The 18,200-nt window shown below is 42.7% G+C and overlaps 1 protein-coding gene across 1 annotated transcript in view; it reads left to right on the top strand.

Annotated features, from left to right (window-relative positions):
- Positions 1–18,200, top strand: part of SPATA18 (spermatogenesis associated 18) — a gene marked incomplete at its 3' end in the record, with an annotated part of 29,670 nt that overhangs the window by 4,548 nt on the left and 6,922 nt on the right. The window contains exons 2-9 of the mRNA XM_079919810.1: positions 3,847–3,952; positions 4,072–4,187; positions 5,605–5,717; positions 11,127–11,222; positions 12,820–13,074; positions 14,760–15,060; positions 16,557–16,715; positions 17,545–17,720. Coding sequence (XP_079775936.1) covers positions 3,847–3,952; positions 4,072–4,187; positions 5,605–5,717; positions 11,127–11,222; positions 12,820–13,074; positions 14,760–15,060; positions 16,557–16,715; positions 17,545–17,720 — 1,322 coding nt within the window. The remainder of the gene's footprint in view (positions 1–3,846; positions 3,953–4,071; positions 4,188–5,604; positions 5,718–11,126; positions 11,223–12,819; positions 13,075–14,759; positions 15,061–16,556; positions 16,716–17,544; positions 17,721–18,200) is intronic.

An 18,200-nucleotide genomic window follows, 5' to 3' on the forward strand; every position in this document is an offset into this window, starting at 1 on the left:
AACTTTTCAGTGATGGGATAAAGCCCAAAGCCCTTCATGTGGCAAATAAAGTCCTTCATTACCTGGTCGCTGGACCCTGCATTCCCTTCTCCTGTATAGTATGCCTTACTGTTTCTTGCCTTGGTACCTGTTGTTTTTCGTTTTGAAGTGTCCTAACCTCTTACCCTCACCCCTCACCAGAGTGTATCTTGCTCCCTCTACAGCTCATTGTCTTCCTAGAGCATTTAATAAACACTGAGGGAATTATTATTATTTTTTTTTGCGGTACGCGGGCCTCTCACTGCTGTGGCCTCTCCCGTTGCGGAGCACAGGCTCCAGACACGCAGGCTCAGCGGCCATGGCCCACGGGCCCAGTCACTCCGCGGCACGTGGGATTCTCCCAGACCGGGGCACGAACCCGCGTCCCCTGCATCGGCAGGCGGACTCTCAACCACTGCGCCACCAGGGAAGCCCTAAGGGAATTATTTATCTTCTGTGTGTTTCCCATTCTCCATCCTGGCTTCACCAGCTGGTGAGCTCATTGAAAGCAGGCAACTTTTTATTTTTTAATGTAGTTTTGTTTCCTGAGCTGCCAGCCCAAAGCTTACAAATGAAAGGAACTCAGTGATTTATGAATGAATGAGCTTTGGAATTAGGAGACAATATAATTAGTTCATATCCTTGCTCTATTTATCTTGTGGGAGTAATTGTTTGGTAGAATACTGTGACTCTATTGCAGGTTGAGTGTCTTGTGCAATGCTTTGTGTTAGAAACAGCAGCATGTTGTAACATGTCTTGGGATCAGGAACTGTCTGACGTGGTATATTCTCTTCTGTTATTTAAGTCGTGTGTACAAACTCATTTGACAAACACTGAACCCCTGCTTTGTATCAGGCATTGGGCATAGCACAGGAACATATAGTAATAATACTACCATAATGCTAACTATTACATACCTCCTCTACTCTGCACCTAAGTAAGCTGGTGAGATCAACCACCTTCTAAATATGAGTAAATGGAAGTTCATATTTAAAAGGTCCTTTCTAGGAGAAAAAGCTAATAAGTGGAGAACTAGATCTGAACCATGGTCTGCCCTATTACTCAGTTCATTGCTCCACTCAGTTCTGTGTAGTGACTCGCAGGTACCAACTGTTGAACAACTTTTGCCTTTAAGGTGCGGAACGTGCATTTTTTTTGATTTAATTCTCTTAACACTCCGCAAGGCTTTATCCCATTTTCCTGGATAGGAAATGGGATCAGAGAGGTTAAATAACCTGTGCAGGATCACACAGGACTGTGGCAGGTAGCAGAGCTGAGGTACTCAGGTCTGCTTGACTCCCAAGCCCCTTCTCTGTCCACTTAGCACATGGCATGATCTAGCCAGAGGGCAAATGGCTGTAAGTGGGGAATTGAAGTTCACTGTGGTAAGTGCAGGGATAAAACAGCAAGGGCAAGGAGCTGCTGGTTCAATGAGGAAGGAATGGAGAGAGCTGTTCAGACTGTGGATTCCATATGTTCTGATCATGTCAATATTATGCTAAGTCACTCACTTGCTCACTCATTCATCTAATATTTTGAGCCCTTCGATTTGCTATGGATACTAGCGATGATTGATACAAACATGAGAAAGACAAAGTCTTTAAAAAAAACTCAGTCAAAACCAAACCAGGGAATTCCCTGGCAGTGCAGCACACTTCCACTACAGCGGGCCCAGTTTCGATCCCTGGTCGGGGAACTAAGATCCCCCAGACTGTGCAGTGAGGCCAAACAATAAACAAACAAAAGAACCCCAACCCAAACCAAACCCAAACAAAAATACTTAGTCTTGTAAGGAAAAGGGGATAGAAGGATGAGACAGAAGAAGAAATGGCTACAACAGAAATCAATGCTACAACAGAGCTAGTCCCCAGGTACCGTTAACCAGGCATGGAAGGTAAACCAGCAGCTTCCTCTCAGTTACAACGAGTCCATTCCACCTGGACTGCTTACCAGGCCTCCTGGGCCCTCCAGGATCTGTCCTGCCAACCTCTCTGACCACCTGTCCTCTGCCACGTGTACCTACTTCTGGTTCAAGTTTGCCAGGCTCCTTCCTGCCGTTGGGCCTTTGCCCTTGCTGTTCCCACAGCCCGACCTGCTCTTTCCCTGGTGTTCTGCATCCGGGACTTAGCTCCAGTGTCTCGTCCTCAGAGAGGCCTCCCTGAGCGCCCTCCTCATTCATACTTTGTCACATCATCCAGTCCTTCTCCTTTTCCTCCCGGCACGAATCATGATCCAAAAGTCACTATAGTTTAGTAGTTAAGAGCATGGGCTCTGAAACCCTGTCTCAGTTCCGGCATTTTACTAAAGTAACCTTGGCCATGTTATTTAACCTCTCTGGGTCTCAGTTTTCTCATCTGAAAATGGGGATGATGACAAAGGCCCTCCAAATCTCCTAGGGTACTATAGTGGGGTTAACTGAGTTTACGTATGTAAAGCAGTAACAGTGCCTGGCATTTAGGGGGGGGATGTAATAAAGACACAGTGAGTGAATCGCCTCATTTTCATTCATCAACCCAATACATGTTGAGTTTGAATACAGACAGACAATAGAATGCAGGGCTGGGAATGCAACAGTGGACAGGCCAGGCATATCCTCTGTCCACAAGAGCTTACTGCCTGTCTGCACCATTTCCCTTGTTGACACAGATCTGCATTTTACTTGTAAACTTTTACCTAGAGGTCATCTGAACCTTTCCCCTTCATTCCAGTTTCTAGTTCCCACTTCCTGCCTCGGGATTCGTAGTACCCGGAAGGTACCCCCTGCTAGCGCCTTATTATGGCTTGAGGTCACACATAAATCTATGCATTTTTATACCCACACAATTTGTTGCTTGTAGTTGCGTTCATTCCTTTGGAGTTAGAATCAGTTAGAGGTTTGGCTAACGAGGAATTGGTGAAAGGTCACCAAGGAGATGAGAAAAGCAGAAAAAGAGCTGAGAGGTCTACCTCTTAGCTTCTTCTTTCTGGGGACAGACTTTCCCCAAGTCTGCCTAATTTCTTCTCACCTAGATTTCACTTTGTCTTGGAAGCCTTCCCTGACTTTCTAAGACAATGGGCTCTTGAATAGACCTTGTGCTCATCCCTATAGTAAGACTTCATTCCACTGCAGGGTAACTTGTCTACTCTGCTCTCTCTCCCACTTGTCTGGCTCACCGTATGGCCTGGGCCATCTTTTTGGTCTTATTCTCCATTGTATCCTCAAACCAGCAATACCTTCTTATTGTTAGCAAGTAGTGCCCTTTATGCACGTATTGAACTTAGGTAGAGGGTAAGAACCAGTAAAGTGGGTAAATTAGGAGGCAGTGATTTAAATTGTGTTACAAAAGGACTATTTACTTTTAAAAGAAGTTTTTTCAGGGTTCCATTGAGTAGGGAGTCAGGGTTATTGCTATAGAAACAACCCCCAAGTTTCAGTGGCTTATTGCCCACCAAAAAACTTTCTCAGTGATGTGACAGTTCAATTCAAGTGTTCAGTTAGCAACCTTCTAAATCCTGTGGTCCACCATCCCTTATGCCCTTGGGGTCCTCTGCATTTGGCTAGTAGACGTGGGGAGAGAGGAAGAAGACAATCATTGAGGACAATCACATGACTTCCCATCCCTAACAGGGACTGGTTTACACAGCTGCACCGACCGCTAGGGAAGCTGGGGAAAGCAGTCTAGTGGGTGCCCAGGAGGAGAGGGAAGTGTGTTTTGTGAGCACACAGCAGTCTCTGCCCTGGGAGCACACCAGAGCCAGCTGGCCCTGTGTAAAGTGAAGTGCTTGATCACCTGCAGTGGGTCCCAGAATAAGGAAATTGCACTGATGTCTACTGTTCTGGCTTTGCAGAAGAACTCATGTGATCAAAATCTAAATCATTGCCTCGAACTCATTGAACAAGTCGCCAAAGTGCAGGGACAACTCTTTGGGATCTTCGCTACAGCAGCCCAAGAAGGTGAGAATGGCCCATGCATCCCCGTCTTTGCTTTCTTTTCTTTGTCCCTTCTCTGTGCTCTCTGACTGGGTTGCTGTGGTTGGATTTCTCTCGCTGACCTGATTTGTGGATTCTTCTAGGAGGACGTTATGATGGTGTGGAAACAATCAAATCGCGCCTTTTGCCTTGGCTGGAGGCCTCCTTTACTGCCGCTTCCCTAGGAAAACCTGTCGACAGCAAGGTCCCCTCTCTACAGGTAGGGATGCTAAAGGATCCTCCTAGGTGTTCACCACCTGATCAGGCTCTGGGGACTCAAACATATGTAAGACATGGTTTTTACCTAGTGAGGGGCTCAACTCTAGTTAGTGAATTGAGACATGGGTTGAAAAGGTGAGTTTCTATATACAGTAATACGTGGCATAGTGGATTAAGCTTTCTCCTAAGACAGATCGGCATTAAAATCTCAGCCTTGCCTACTTACTGGTGGTATGGCTTCAGGCAACTCAATAAGCCCCTGCTTCCTCAGCTGTGAAAAGGTCCTGGTGATGGTCTGCATCTGGGACATTGCTGGGCCCACATTAGGCACTAAATAGTAACTTTTAAACAACAAGTTAGCCACCCAGACAGGGTACCACCGGGCGGAGTCAGAAGAGAAAGAGATCATTAGATGGGGGAAAGCTCAGTATTCTGAAAGAGTAAAACAAAACTACTTGGAAACTTCCAAGATAAGAAGAAAACTCAATTCTGGTAGATCGATCATGAGTGTCATCATTCGTGGTTGATATTGGTGGTTTCCATGCGACAGTGGCAGTGTTTAAACAGTTGAGGACCAGACTGGAAAGACAACGCATGCTTTGCTGAAGGCGCTGGTATCACTATGTCTGGACAGGCAAAACATTTGTAACCTTGATCTTAAATGTTTATATGGATTTACATAAAATCCTTTCAAAAACTGAACCATTTAGAGCAGGCCGTTCTAAGCAAGAGGGCCTTATGAGGTAGTGGCCAAAGCACTCCTGCTTAGAGATCACTGGACAGAATCCTAGTCTATCTTCTATGGTCCTGTGTAGGTTGTCCAACCTGTTAGGTCTCAGTTTCCTCATCTGTTATATGGAAACAATGCTTTTGCTGACCTAACAGGGTCACTGTGAGAGTTAAACGTGATAAACCTGCGAAACAACTTCCATGTAGTAAGGGCTCTGGAGACATCAGCTGTTGTTAAACAAATTTTTATGTGGGGATTTTCATATGCCTCTTAGATTTTTACCCCCTGTGGATGTTATTTTGGGTATAAAGGTGTAGGATGATATTTCACTGTCTTTTTTAAAAATCTGAGGTATCATTTACCGGTAGTGAAAACCATAGGTTGGTGAATTTTGACAAATGGATATATTCTTGTAAGTCACACCACTATCGAGATAGAGAACATTTCCATCACTTCAGAGCATTCCCTTATGCCACTTCCCAGTCCCCTCCTTCCACCCTCAGGGCAACCACTCTTCTGATTTTTATCACTCTCCATTAATTTTGCCTGCATGGGAAATTCATGAAGATGGAACTATACGTTACGTGCCCTTTTGTACTTGACTTCTTTTTTCCAGCGTAGTGTTTTTGCAATCTGCCCATGCGGTTTCATGTATCCAGACTCTGTTTTGATTTGTGTACCATTCCAGGACACGTTTGATAAGGACGGACGTAAAGAGTTTGGCGCTCGGGATCGGGACATACAACAATTAGATGCTGATTTGAATGCAACTCGTAATCAACTCAACCAGGTTCAAGACGAGTAAGAGGAATGCAAGTTATTTTCTTCCAAAAAGAATTGCCTGTTCTTAATTTTTAAGTTTGAAAGGAGAATACTGGCTCATGTAAAATGTAGACATTTGCAAATAAGTCATATGATGTGTGTATATGTGTGTGTGTGTGTGTGTGTGTGTGTGTATGAGTTGGGAGGCAGTGTCTTTGAATTTGGGGACAGGATTCCTATATTACATTATGATCCCTAAGACCCTGGTCCCCTTGGCTTCATTCCTGGGGCCCTCCTTTTCCATAGGCCCACTATCAGTCCATATGTATGAAAGAGAAAGATTGTTGCATGAAAATCTAACTTTGGGGAGGAAAATAAGAAAAGAGGCAGAAGAGGAAGGGTTAAAGAGAGTGAAAGATCAGGTAAAGAGAAAAATTAAGAGAAAGAGAGAAAAAGTAAGATGAAGCAGCCTTCATCTATCTGTCAGTTAGAGGTTATACACGCCTAGCTGAGAACCATTCAAGATTTTGGAATAACTTTTAGATATAAAAATGTATTTTTAAAAAGTTAAGCAATGTCTGGCAGTAACAGATCTCAGATGTACGCTGTGTGCAAAGCCAGGGTAGCAAGTTCAAGGAATCACTGCAAAGAAAATTGCAAACTTTGGGTTGTACTTGAGGGAGATAGACAGATGTGATGCAGCTGCTTTTAACATATCTAATAAAAATCCATCAGTAAGGTGTTTCTCCTACCACAGCATTGCTCCATGGCTGACATGTAGAGGATGGCAAGGGATTCTTTTGTCACTAGTTAAGGCTTGTGATGGAATAGGGTATGGCATTCTGCCTTGTTCTCTGATTAGATTTCCTTCTAAGGAAAACATCTCTATTGATTGATTTAATTTTGTCCGATTATAAAAGTAATACACATTTCCTTTGTCAGAATGCATATAACAAATAAAAGTATAAAGATGAAAATCAACTGTTAGTTCATGCCTGTTAACATTTTGGCATATTTTACTCCAGACATTTTTCCTTTCTCACACACACACACGGTAACAGGGTTACCTCTACACACTCCCATTCATTTTTCCAACTGGAACCACTGTCAGTGTGTAGTTTTACAGCTGCAGCAGTCAAAATTTACAAATGAACTGTGCAAGATGCCTAATTCCTCTGAATTCGTATGACTTATTTCAACTAACGTCAACTGATTTGGAGAAGGGTAAGAAGGAACCTTAAATCTGCCACTTCTTTTCTGGTTTATCGTAGTTCGTTTTGTGTAAATATGCAGTTAATTCCAAGCTCTGTTCGGGGCTGTGTTTGCCCTTTCAAGGGGTCTCATTGTCCTCCTCCTTCCTTAGACAGGCGTCTAGGGGTGAAGGGCTGTTTCCGTGCTCTCCTGGTGATGGAGGAGAGGGGCTTTTTGTCTTGTACTGCCCTCTGGGTTCTTGCTGCCTTGGTTCTACCTGGGCACTGGAGTCTTGTGCTGATGGGCGCTGAGTTGTGGCTCATCTGGTTAAGTTTCCTCACGCATTCGCTGGCCCCTGCTGCTGCCTCCATTTGCCTCTGGTTGTGAGGCAAAGCTTCGCAACTTTGCTGATTCTTGTCTTCGGTCAGAATCCGTAGGAGCCAGGAATTCCTACCTGCCTCTCTTGTCACTATGGCTGTGTAGTTACCCATCAGGGGCATCATGGACCAAAAATGATGACTAAACGCTTTTTTTTTTTTTTTTTTTTTTGCGGTACGCGGGCCTCTCACTGTTGTGACCTCTCCCGTTGTGGAGCACAGCCTCCGGACGCACAGGCTCAGTGGCCATGGCTCACGGGCCCAGCCGCTCCGCAGCACGTGGGATTTTCCCGGACCGGGGCACGAACCCATGTCCCCTGCATCGGCAGGCAGACTCTCAACCACTGAGCCACCAGGGAAGCCCTGCATGCTTTTTTTTTTTTTTTTTTTTTTTTTTTTTGCGGTACGCGGGCCTCTCACTGTTGTGGCCTCTCCCGTTGCAGAGCACAGGCTCCGGACGCGCAGGCTCAGCAGCCATGGCTCATGGGCCCAGCCGCTCCGCGGCACGTGGGATCTTCCCGGACCGGGGCATGAACCCGTGTCCCCTGCATCAGCAGGCAGACTCTCAACCACTGCACCACCAGGGAAGCCCCCTGCATGCTTTTTTAAAAAAAGCTTTTTATTTGGAAATAATTTCAAATACAGAAAATTTGCAAGAATAGTACTAAGAACACCCATATACCCTTTCACATGCCCCTTGTCCTGTTTGCTTTATCATTTTTTAATTAATTAATTAATTTATTTATTTTTGGCTGTGTTGGGTCTTCGTTGCTGCATGCAGGCTTTCTCTAGTTGCAGCAAGCGGGGGCTACTCTTCGTTGCAGTGTGCGTGCTTTCCATTGTGGTGGCTTCTCTTGTTGAGGAGCACGGGGTCTAGGCATGCGGGCTTCAGTAGTGGCGCACGGGCTCAGTAGTTGTGGCACACAAGCTTAGTTGCTCCGCGGCACGTACGATCTTCCCGGACCAGGGCTCGAACCTGTTTCCCCTGCACTGGCAGGCGGATTCTTAACCACTGCGCCATCACGGAAGTCCCTGCTTTATCATTTGTATGTATACTTTCCCTATCTGTATACACACTGCCCTCCGCCATTTGAAAGTTGCACACAGGAAGGTTCTTTTCCCTTTTGCTTTTCCCTCTTTTTGTTTTTTAACCCACGTGTGGTTCATGTTCCATTTTTTAAGGCATCAGAAATGATGGAGGCTGTTCCCCACATTCTATGGTAGCCAGCTCTCTCCTCCACTACTCTGCCTACCTGTCTCTAAATCCAGGGTGCTACCTAATGTGGAATGAGGGGCCCACCCCAGGAGGTTCCCATGTCTAACCCCGTGGAGACCAGTTTAGCTGTGACTCAGTTGCAAAGGTGCAAATTGCAATAGAGTGCTGAATGGGGACAGGTCTGCTCAGGTTTGACGAGCCCTGGACAAGGGAAGACTGCTGGATTTTATGTTGGGACTCTGGTTAGAAATCTCACCTGTCCTCATTTCCTATATCCAATCTATTAGAACATCCAGTGGAATCTGCCTCCTAAACGTCTCCCACACATGCTCCTTTCTATTCTACTACCACTGCCCTCATTCAAGTCGCTGTTACCTTTTGCCTCAGTCAGTTGCCTTCCAGCTGGCTTCCCTGGGTCCATTCTTGCTGCACTACAACTCATTTTCCACACAGCAAATATAGATATACTTTTATTGTAGCAAGTCACCCCCTGGCTTAAAAGCTGTTAGTTGCTTCTTTTAGTACTTAGAAAAAAATTCTAAATTCCTTCCCAGGGCTCTCCCAGCCCTGCGTGATCTGACCCTACCTCTTGCTCCACCCTCATCTCATGCCAAGTTCCCCTCACCTAGTCTTCTGTCTACTTCCTCACCTCGAGGCCTTTGCCTGTGCTTTTTCAGAGAAATGGAAGTCGTCTGCTGGCTCTTGGCATGGCTGGCTTTTTCTTGTCCTTTAGGTCTCAGCTTAAATGTGACTTTCTCAGAGTCTGCGACCCCTATACATTGAATGGTCTTTCCTCTCCCTCTCCTCTAATTCTCTTTCACAATCATCTAAGAATAGCACTTATTGCAAGTTGGAACTTTGAAAAATTTGTGTGAATATTTATGATCCAGTAGACTGGAAGCTCCAAAGGGTTACTGTCCTGTATCGCTATTCTGACACTTGTATCTCCAGCATCTAGCATCGTAAATTCTCTATAACTTGCTCAATGAAGGAATAAATCCATAACAAAAAATAAATATGTTAGCCTGCTTAAAACAATGCTTGTCACATGAAGGTATCTCCTTTCTTCTCTCTGTATATCATCCAAGGGGGCCAAGTTCGCATATATATTTGCTTGTATATATATGTGCTCACGCATGTATGCCATGTCTCGAGAGAAAAAAACCTGATTACTGTTCACACTCTTGTTTCTTTCTTGGTCTATTTTCTTCTTTTAATTTTCCACAGTTTTCTCTTGATAAAAATGTTCATTTTCCCATATATACTTTAAAAAATCTATAACATATTCACATTGAAATTAAATCACAGCAATTTCCTTACAATAGCCAGCATCCCTATCGTGAAGTTATTGCTCCTCTGGTTTTATTTTAGACTTCAGACATTTCATTCATGCATTCATTCATTCAGTTTTTCCATTTTTTAAAAAAATCTATATGACAGGTACTGTTTTAGGAGCTGGGGATAAAGAGATGAATAAAATGAAATCTTTGCCTTCAAGTAGTTCACAGTGTGTTTGTAATGAGATTACAGATGTGAACAAGTGTTGGAGGAGCTCAGGAGAAGGGAAGACAAACTTTTCTTGAGAGTCAGGTGTGGGCTTTGGAGAGGCACTCATTGGATGAGTGGGCGTTTGTTAGAGGAGAAGGGGATGAGACGGAATTTGGGGAAACGCACACCACCTCCTGCATTGCCTCATCGGATCTGTGAGGAATTGATAGGGATCCTGCTGTCCCATTATTTCTCAATCTGCTTCACTGTATAGGGGAGGCCAGTGTTTGACCTTCCATGCTTCCATCCAAGTGTAGGGAGGAAGACCGGTGTGAGTTTGGATAACAGTTGCAATCTCTTAGCTACAGAACTACTGTGATGAAAGATACTTGGTGCTCCAGGGATGCAAGGTCAGAGAAGTCCCAAAACCTTTGCCAATCCGCAATCTCTCACTGTACTAGGACAACCTCATTGAGAACCATTGGTCTTCATCCAGTGGCATCCATCACATTCTCATTTCCTAAAGAAATAGTACGATTTATTATGATTTGTCTACAACGAGGAGAGTCCTTGAAACTAACAAGGACTAAGCTAGTTGAAAACTCAGGAAAACTGTGCTCAATTAGTGATGGAAGTCAGAGGCAGGAAGACACGAAGTACTTGGTAGTCGAGTGTAATTGTGGAGGACTTTTTTATAGGCGGGCAAATAATTTTTCTATATTTAGCAAATCTGGGAAAATTAAGTCAAATGCAACTCTACAGTGCAAAGTAATAAGAATAGGTATTAGTATATTACAGAAAAATGGAGATTTTATAGAGAGGCAACCTGGGGATTCGGTGTAATTAGAGCAGATGAATTAGGAGGGTGAGAAGGAGAAACTGAACAAGTTTGTCTTTTACATTCTAATAACAGTAATTATTACCTAGCCTTTTAGAGGTAGTAGCTCTGTAATTTCTTTGTGTTTGACATCGAGGAAAGATGCTAGCATGTTTTTGCATACTAGTGTGCCATGATATTTGTAATATCATCTAATTGAATGCAGATGTCTTATAATTCGATGTTGTTTATATTGAATTTATATCATACGGCAAAAGTTCCCAAGAGAACCTATGCCTTGATTTAGAAAGTCTGCCAATTTTGGAAAATCTGTCTTTAGTTACTGATTTCTCTTACAGTATGGCTGAAACTGAAAAGACTCTTAAAGAAACCAAGAACAGATCGGCCATATCCCTTCTGACTGCAGAGGGGGAAATAAATCAGCTAAGAAAGCAGTAAGAAAAAAAAAAAAATGACAGGATTATTGCAGGCTGCTGATTAACCTTTGAATTTAGCTTTTTTTGGTGCTCCATTACAATACGAAAGAATCTGTCCATAAAGAGGAAAGGCAGCAATGTTTTTATTAATGTTTTATATATTTTTCTTACTACAAAACAGTACTTATCCACTATAGAAAATCTTCAAAGTACAACATGGTAGAAAGGAACCTTAGCCCTCATAATTCCAGAGCCAGTTACTGTCACCATTTTCTATTTCTGTCAATTAGTACATTAAAAATAAAGTTAAGACAACAAAATGTAAGTATACAACTGTGGACCCCATTTTTTCATTTAACATTATTTTTTTCTATTACTAAGAAAAAATAAAGCAGAGCTTAGTCTTAAATAGGTACATCATATTTCCTCATTTGGGTATTTCCCTAACATGGAATATTTACTTTGATGCCAATTTTCAACATTGGAAATAATTTTTTTGTGGCCAATCTTAGTTTAAATTTCAGATTATCCTCTGAAGATAAATTTCTAGAAGGGGAAAATAAACACTGATCCTTTAAGGGTATACTTTTTTCAATCTTAACTTTGATTTTTCTTTCCCCAAAAAAGAGCAAATGGGAGTTGCAGTAAAAAAAAAAAAATATATATATATATGTATATATATATATATATATACATATATATATACACATACGAACATACATACCTTTCTATTGCCTTCATACATGTTCCAATTGTTCTGATTTCTTCAGGAACATCCATGAATTTTAGCTTGGAACACTATCTCATCTCCTAGTTGATATAGCTTCTCAAATTCTTTGATCATATTACTCAGCAATTCCCTATCGCACCAGTTCTGTTCTTTACTGTTTCTAGGGCAGCTTTGAATTCTGCTATTGCATTTTTAGCTTTTCTACATCCTTCTTAATCTTACACCTTCCCTTTTCTTCTTACACCATTGTTATTTTCATCACAGCATGTTCTCTTCTTATGGCTTTTGCTCCCTTGTATCATGGCCATACTTCTTTTTATTAATGAGGATGCCAGTTTTATTTCTAAAGCTTTACTCCTTTCCATAGTAGTACATTATTTTCATAGGTCCACACTTCTGCTTAGTGTTGTGGATGTTACTCAATTTCCACTGCAGTTTCCCCCCACGTTCCATCTGTTCAGAGAATAGAAGAGCTAGTGAGAATAGATTATCTCTTTGACCAGCTTCTGGACTAGGTTTTGGAGATCACAGGCTTCCAGAGTTTTATGCAGTGAAGCCGTCCAACGTAGAATAGTATGTCTCTGCTTTGCCTCTGCAAAGACTTCATGACTCTGCCCACTCTGCTTTGGCTAGAGGATTTGCATGCCTATCTTTTCTTCAGGAGCCTTTTTCCATGCAAGCTACAGGCATGAAGTGGCACCCTGACCCTGGCAATTCTGCTCTTTGTTCATTTGTGTTTGATCCTATGTATTTCCATCCGAGTTTCCCAGGGCAATAACTGCACACTAAATAAAGCAGCCTCCTTAAGTAGGCCAATTGCCGTTTATTACCTTTCCTCCATCCCTCCCTTTCTCTCTTTTCTTTCAAACCTTTTTTTCTGTTCAGGCTTACATCTCTTCAAGCCCAGGAGGAATCTCGCCACAGACACTCAGAACATAGGAGCTCAGAGAAGCGGGGCTCCGAGCGTAGGAGAGAGGAGCTGCGGGGCTCGGAGCCCCAGGGCCCGGAGCAGATGGGCGCGGACAGGTGGAGCGTAGACCAGCGGAAGGCAGAAGAGATATGCGATGATGAGAAACAGCTCCGAACGCTGAAGGACGAGATAGCTGTTCTGTCTGCTGAAAAATCTGTACTCCAAGGAAGGTCTGACAAATTCTCACAGATCTTTTCATTTAAGCTCCTTTTGTTGAGTTAGTGATAAAAGCCTGGCTTGGAAAAGGAAAAAAGAAAAAGAAAAAAGAAAAATAAAATGATATCCTGAGCGCGAACCCCAATAATATGGAAAACTTTGAACCGTAGAGGGATTGTTTTCTCTAACTTCACCCTTCCATAGAGAAAATACCTCGTGGATTGACAATACTTGGGCACTAATTAATTTCGGACTGACATTGAAGCTTAAGGAATGAAACTAAGACGTGCCAAAGGAAGGTTCTTTGTCTTGTTACCAGATTTGAGCGCCTATAATGCAAAAGGCGGTACCCATGTTGAAAGACTGTTCCATGATAGGGGGAGGGTCCTGTTCTCTGAGTTCTAGGAGTTCTCTCGCCAGGATGACCAACTGTCATTTCACAGGGTATTGCCTTTTTTACATCTCACTTTGTTTGATGGAATGAGTAGGTAAGGGAATGTGAAATTCCCTTCTACTGATGGAGAGAACGTTAAGACAGGTCATTCAGACAGTGTTAAGTGAGGACAAAGTAGATTGTTTCTCTCTTTGGAGTTTCTGCATTTTCCTCGTTCTTTCTAACACTTCCCCTCTTCCCCCCACCCCCAGCCCCACAGTGTGCCCAGATTCAGGCTATCAAAGCCACCCCTAACCCTGTTCTCCATTCCCCTAAATGTCACCTTGGGCTTTCATTTTGGGGAGTCACTCCATCAGTGCTGTGCGAGTGCCAGCTTGTACTGGCTCTGGGAACTGATTCTGTGCATTTCTACCTAACTCTGGTTTCAGCGACGTCACATTGATAGTTTGAAATTGGCTATGGTGAGAGTATTTGTTGCATCATGGAAACTGGCGAACACTATAAATGAGGGCTTTTTTTCCCTTTCCACCTTCGGAGAGTCTGCTTTGTACTGCCTTTTGCCCCACAGTTCCTTCTACAAAACTTCTCTTTTTGGTGGCCCATTCCCTTTGGACTAGCTAGTCTGATCATTTACTTTGTACTTGGTAGCAATATACGTTTCACTGACGGAATGCTTTTCGATTCACCAAGTACTTCCACATGTATTAGCTCACTTGATAACCTCCCCACCATCCCGAAACAGGGCACAAATTATGTAGGTGAAAATGGAGGACCTGCGGAGGAGAAAATGACTGCAAATGGTTCCATTGCTATGGAAGGGGAACACAGAATTTCTTTCTCATTGTTCAATCAGTGTTCATCTCATTTTATACCAGAAAGCTCAGTGATGTGTTAGTGGCCCAAGGTTGGGGTAAGAAATACTGAAAATCTGACTTTTTATTTAACTCTCGCTCTTGCTAGCTGTGTTACTCTAGGATAGCCTTCTTAGCATTTCTGAGCCTCAACTTCTTCATCTGTAAAAGGGCCAACAATCAATGCTAACCTTACCTGGCTGCTTGAAGGATAAATTGATGTGCTGAGTGAGTGAACGTGTGTTATAAATTCTAATGCACCAGGCAAATATAGAGTATTGTTTTTTGTTTGTGGTCCTATTTGAGGCCTTATGGTGACACAGTGCCTCTCACAGGGAGCTGCTCTCCCTGTTCCCGTGGCTTCTGGTTTATGGGGAGAGAAGCAGCCGAGTCTAGGAACAAGAGAGTGAAGGGAATCAGAGCGCTTCCCTGCCTGATTCCTGTTCACCAACAGGTCCGCCAGAATCCGGTCTCCGAGCCCTGACCCTCGCAGCCGCGGCCGCAGCCGCAGTCACAGCCGCAGCCGCAGTCACAGCCGCAGCCGCAGACGGTCCACCAGCCCCTCCACCGCGGTCGCGAAGGTCAGGAGCCCGTCTCCGAGTCGCGCCAAACTGTCCAGCGTGGCGCGCAAGGCCGCCCTGCTGTCCCGGTTCAGCGACGTCTACTCCCAGACCCGCCTGGATGCGCAGTGCCTGCTGCGGCGCTGCATCCACAACGCCGAGACGGTGCAGCGGATCATCTACATCGCGGCAGTGGTACGTGAGCCTCGCGCGCGCGCCGCTGCACTTCCGCGGTCCAAGGGCGCTGCGGCCAGGCAGTGCTTGGGTAAACTGAACAAGACAGCTTAAAAAAGACTTGGTAGGGCCTGAGGTCACTGAAGGAGGGTGGGTTTCCATCTGTCTCCTCCCTCCCTCCCTCCCTCCCTGCCTGCCTTCCATTACAGATATTTGCGCTGAATTATTTTTCACACTCAATAACTATTCATATATGTTAATATCTATTTTGACCAGACATTTGTTGAAGCATCCATAAATGTAGGACTATCTCAGATGGGTATATACGAAGTTGATTCGCGCTGGATCTTCTATTGTAATATGGGTATATGTACGCACAATGGATATATTATTGCTAAGGGCTATCATTTGATTGGTTACCTTCTCTTCTTAGAAAAATCAAAAGGCTGTGATTGTGTTCACTCTTCTGTTTATTTAACTAAGAGGAGTCACTAGAACTGCTAACTACTTGAGTATGGCAAGATTAAAAAGTGCTCATATATAATCTCAAAATCCAAAGCAAATGCATTTATTCTGTGGGTACCATACGGAGATACTAAGAGTCTGTAATGAGAACAGCTAAATATTAACAAACAAAACAAAATATTGGTGTGAGAGCGGAATTATCAGAATCTACCGGACTTTATCCTATATTTATTCATTTATATCGGGAGTCAGCAAACTGTGACCCCTGGGCCATATCTGGCCCTGATCTGTAATTCTAAGAGAAATACCACCCAAGAGCTAACATATACGAATGGTTTTACATTTTAAAGCGTTGTAAAAAAAAAAAATGACAGAGACAATTATGTGACCGGCAAAGCCTAAAATATTTACTATCTGGCTTTTTACAGAAAAAAGAATTTATATCATTAAGAATTATTTAATTTATATATAATTTATATAAGAATCATGTACTGAGTTGGTTAAAGTTCTGTAATTGTAGAGGCTATATCTTTCATGCATAACTGAGGTTTCCCCGTGCCTGCTATATTACAAGCATTTAATAAATATTTGTTGAATTAATATATGCCAGGAAACATGTCAGACGCTTGATATGTGTCTATGTATGACGTGACCACTAGATTGATAATTTTCTCTTATTTCTTGACCAGTAGTATGATATTGCTGTGGGATCAAAGCATCAACTAGCATATTTCAAGTATTTATGTAACCACAGGTGATTTTATTTCCTTGAGTGCCTGCATCGTCCTGCTCCTTGCAATCAGGATTACCAGAACAGTGGTCAACTGTCTTGAAATTAGTGAATATGGGTAGTCTTATATGTATTTATGTACTTTCCAAGATTTAGATATGTATTTTCTCCCAGATTAAAAGTAGTTTTGACCGCTGGATTTAGTTACCAGAAGTCCAATATGATGTTGAATTTTTGTTGGGCATTCTTTCTTCATTCCTTGCTTTGGACCTCTTTACCCCCCTCCTCCCACCAGATAAATTTGCTGTACTTTTATGTGCAGGAGGCGTTCCATGTAGCTAAAACGGCATTCAGACACTTTAAGATCCGTGTGAGGAAATCGCTGACATCGTCTTATGCAGGGTCAAACGACTTTGAGGATGATGTCTTGGATTATATCGTTTGTCATCTTGATCTATATGATTCGCAAAGCAGTGTTAATGTAAGTGTTGGGTCTTTTATTGGGACTGGTTTGCTGCTGCTGCTGTTTATAATGAATACTAATAACTCAGAAATCCATCCAGCTTAGTGTCGCATCTATGTAATGGAAGAGCGGGAATGAGTATCCAATATATTTTGTAGAACCAGTCATTATTGGCTCTTTCTTTCTTAGACATATTATGAGGAAAATATTTTGAGCTTTCTAGTTTTATTCTTCAGACAGGCTCTTAAGATTGGAAGATAGAATACCATAGTGCTTAGGAGCAATGATTTTGGGAAAGATAGCTATGGATTTGCATCCTGGTTCTGCCACTTACTAGCTGTGTGACCTTGCACATTTATTTAACCTCTCTGTGCTTTAGTTTTCTAATCTTAAAATGGGAGCAACAATGGTCATGACCCCATAGAGTTTTTGAGAGGATTAAATGAAAGGAAGCAGGTAATTTGCTTAGCACAAGAGTTGGCACAGAGTAAACTCTCAATAAGAGCAAGCTATTATAATTATTATTATAGTTTATGAACAAGTCAGAGTCCTGTGTTGGCGATTATATAACTTGCTCAGAATAGAAAAATAAGGAAATAATAAATAAAAGCTACTAAGGGTTTTTGCTTTAGTTTTTTGTTTATGGAGACTTTCTTGGCCTTTAGTATGTCATTTGTTCTCTGTCATCTTTCCTCCTTCTCTGTTTCAGCACATGCACTTCTCTTCTAGTTTACCTTGTTTTCACTCACATGCTCTTTCCCCCTCCCAGCAGTCATAACGTCCTTAAGATTTTCAGTGTGTATTTCACAGGTTGGTAACAAGGTGATGCCATCTTTTTGTTTTTCAGGATGTGATCCGAGCCATGAATGTCAATCCCAAGATTTCATTCCCTCCTGAAGTTGATTTTCGCCTCCTCAGTAACTTCATCCAGGAGATATGTTGCATTGCGTTTGCAATGCAGACTTTAGACCCACCCCTCGACATTGCAGTTGGGGCCGATGGAGAAGTTTTTAATGATTGCAAGTAAGAGACATAGGAGCAGAAGCTAAGGGATTCTTTATAAATAAATTATCTTGTCTGTATTCTCTGGGAACAATTTAGGGAAAAGAGCTCTGGGTGGGGAAATCAACAGACATTACCTGATTTTCAGGCCCAGCCATATACTTCTCTGTACTACAGGGCAGGGCCCTCTTCTGGGGTCATTTTCCTTCTATATCAAATGTGCTTCAGAGGTGATGTTATGATTTCCATTGAACATATTGGTCCTGGGGAGAACTAATGAGTACCTGGAGTCTGTTTGGAACTCTTTAAAATAGAAGTGCTAGGGAGGAGGTATGGGGATATATGTATAGCTGATTCACTTTGTTATAAAGCAGAAACTAACACACCATTATAAAGCAGTTGTACTCCAACAAAGATGTTAAAAAAAAAGTGCTATAGAAATACAGACATATATTGCTTTTTATTGTTTAAAATTTTTTTTATTGAGGTAAAACTGACATA

This window comes from Stenella coeruleoalba (genome assembly GCF_951394435.1).
Source record: "Stenella coeruleoalba genome assembly, chromosome: 4".
NCBI classification, from domain to species: Eukaryota; Metazoa; Chordata; class Mammalia; order Artiodactyla; family Delphinidae; genus Stenella; species Stenella coeruleoalba.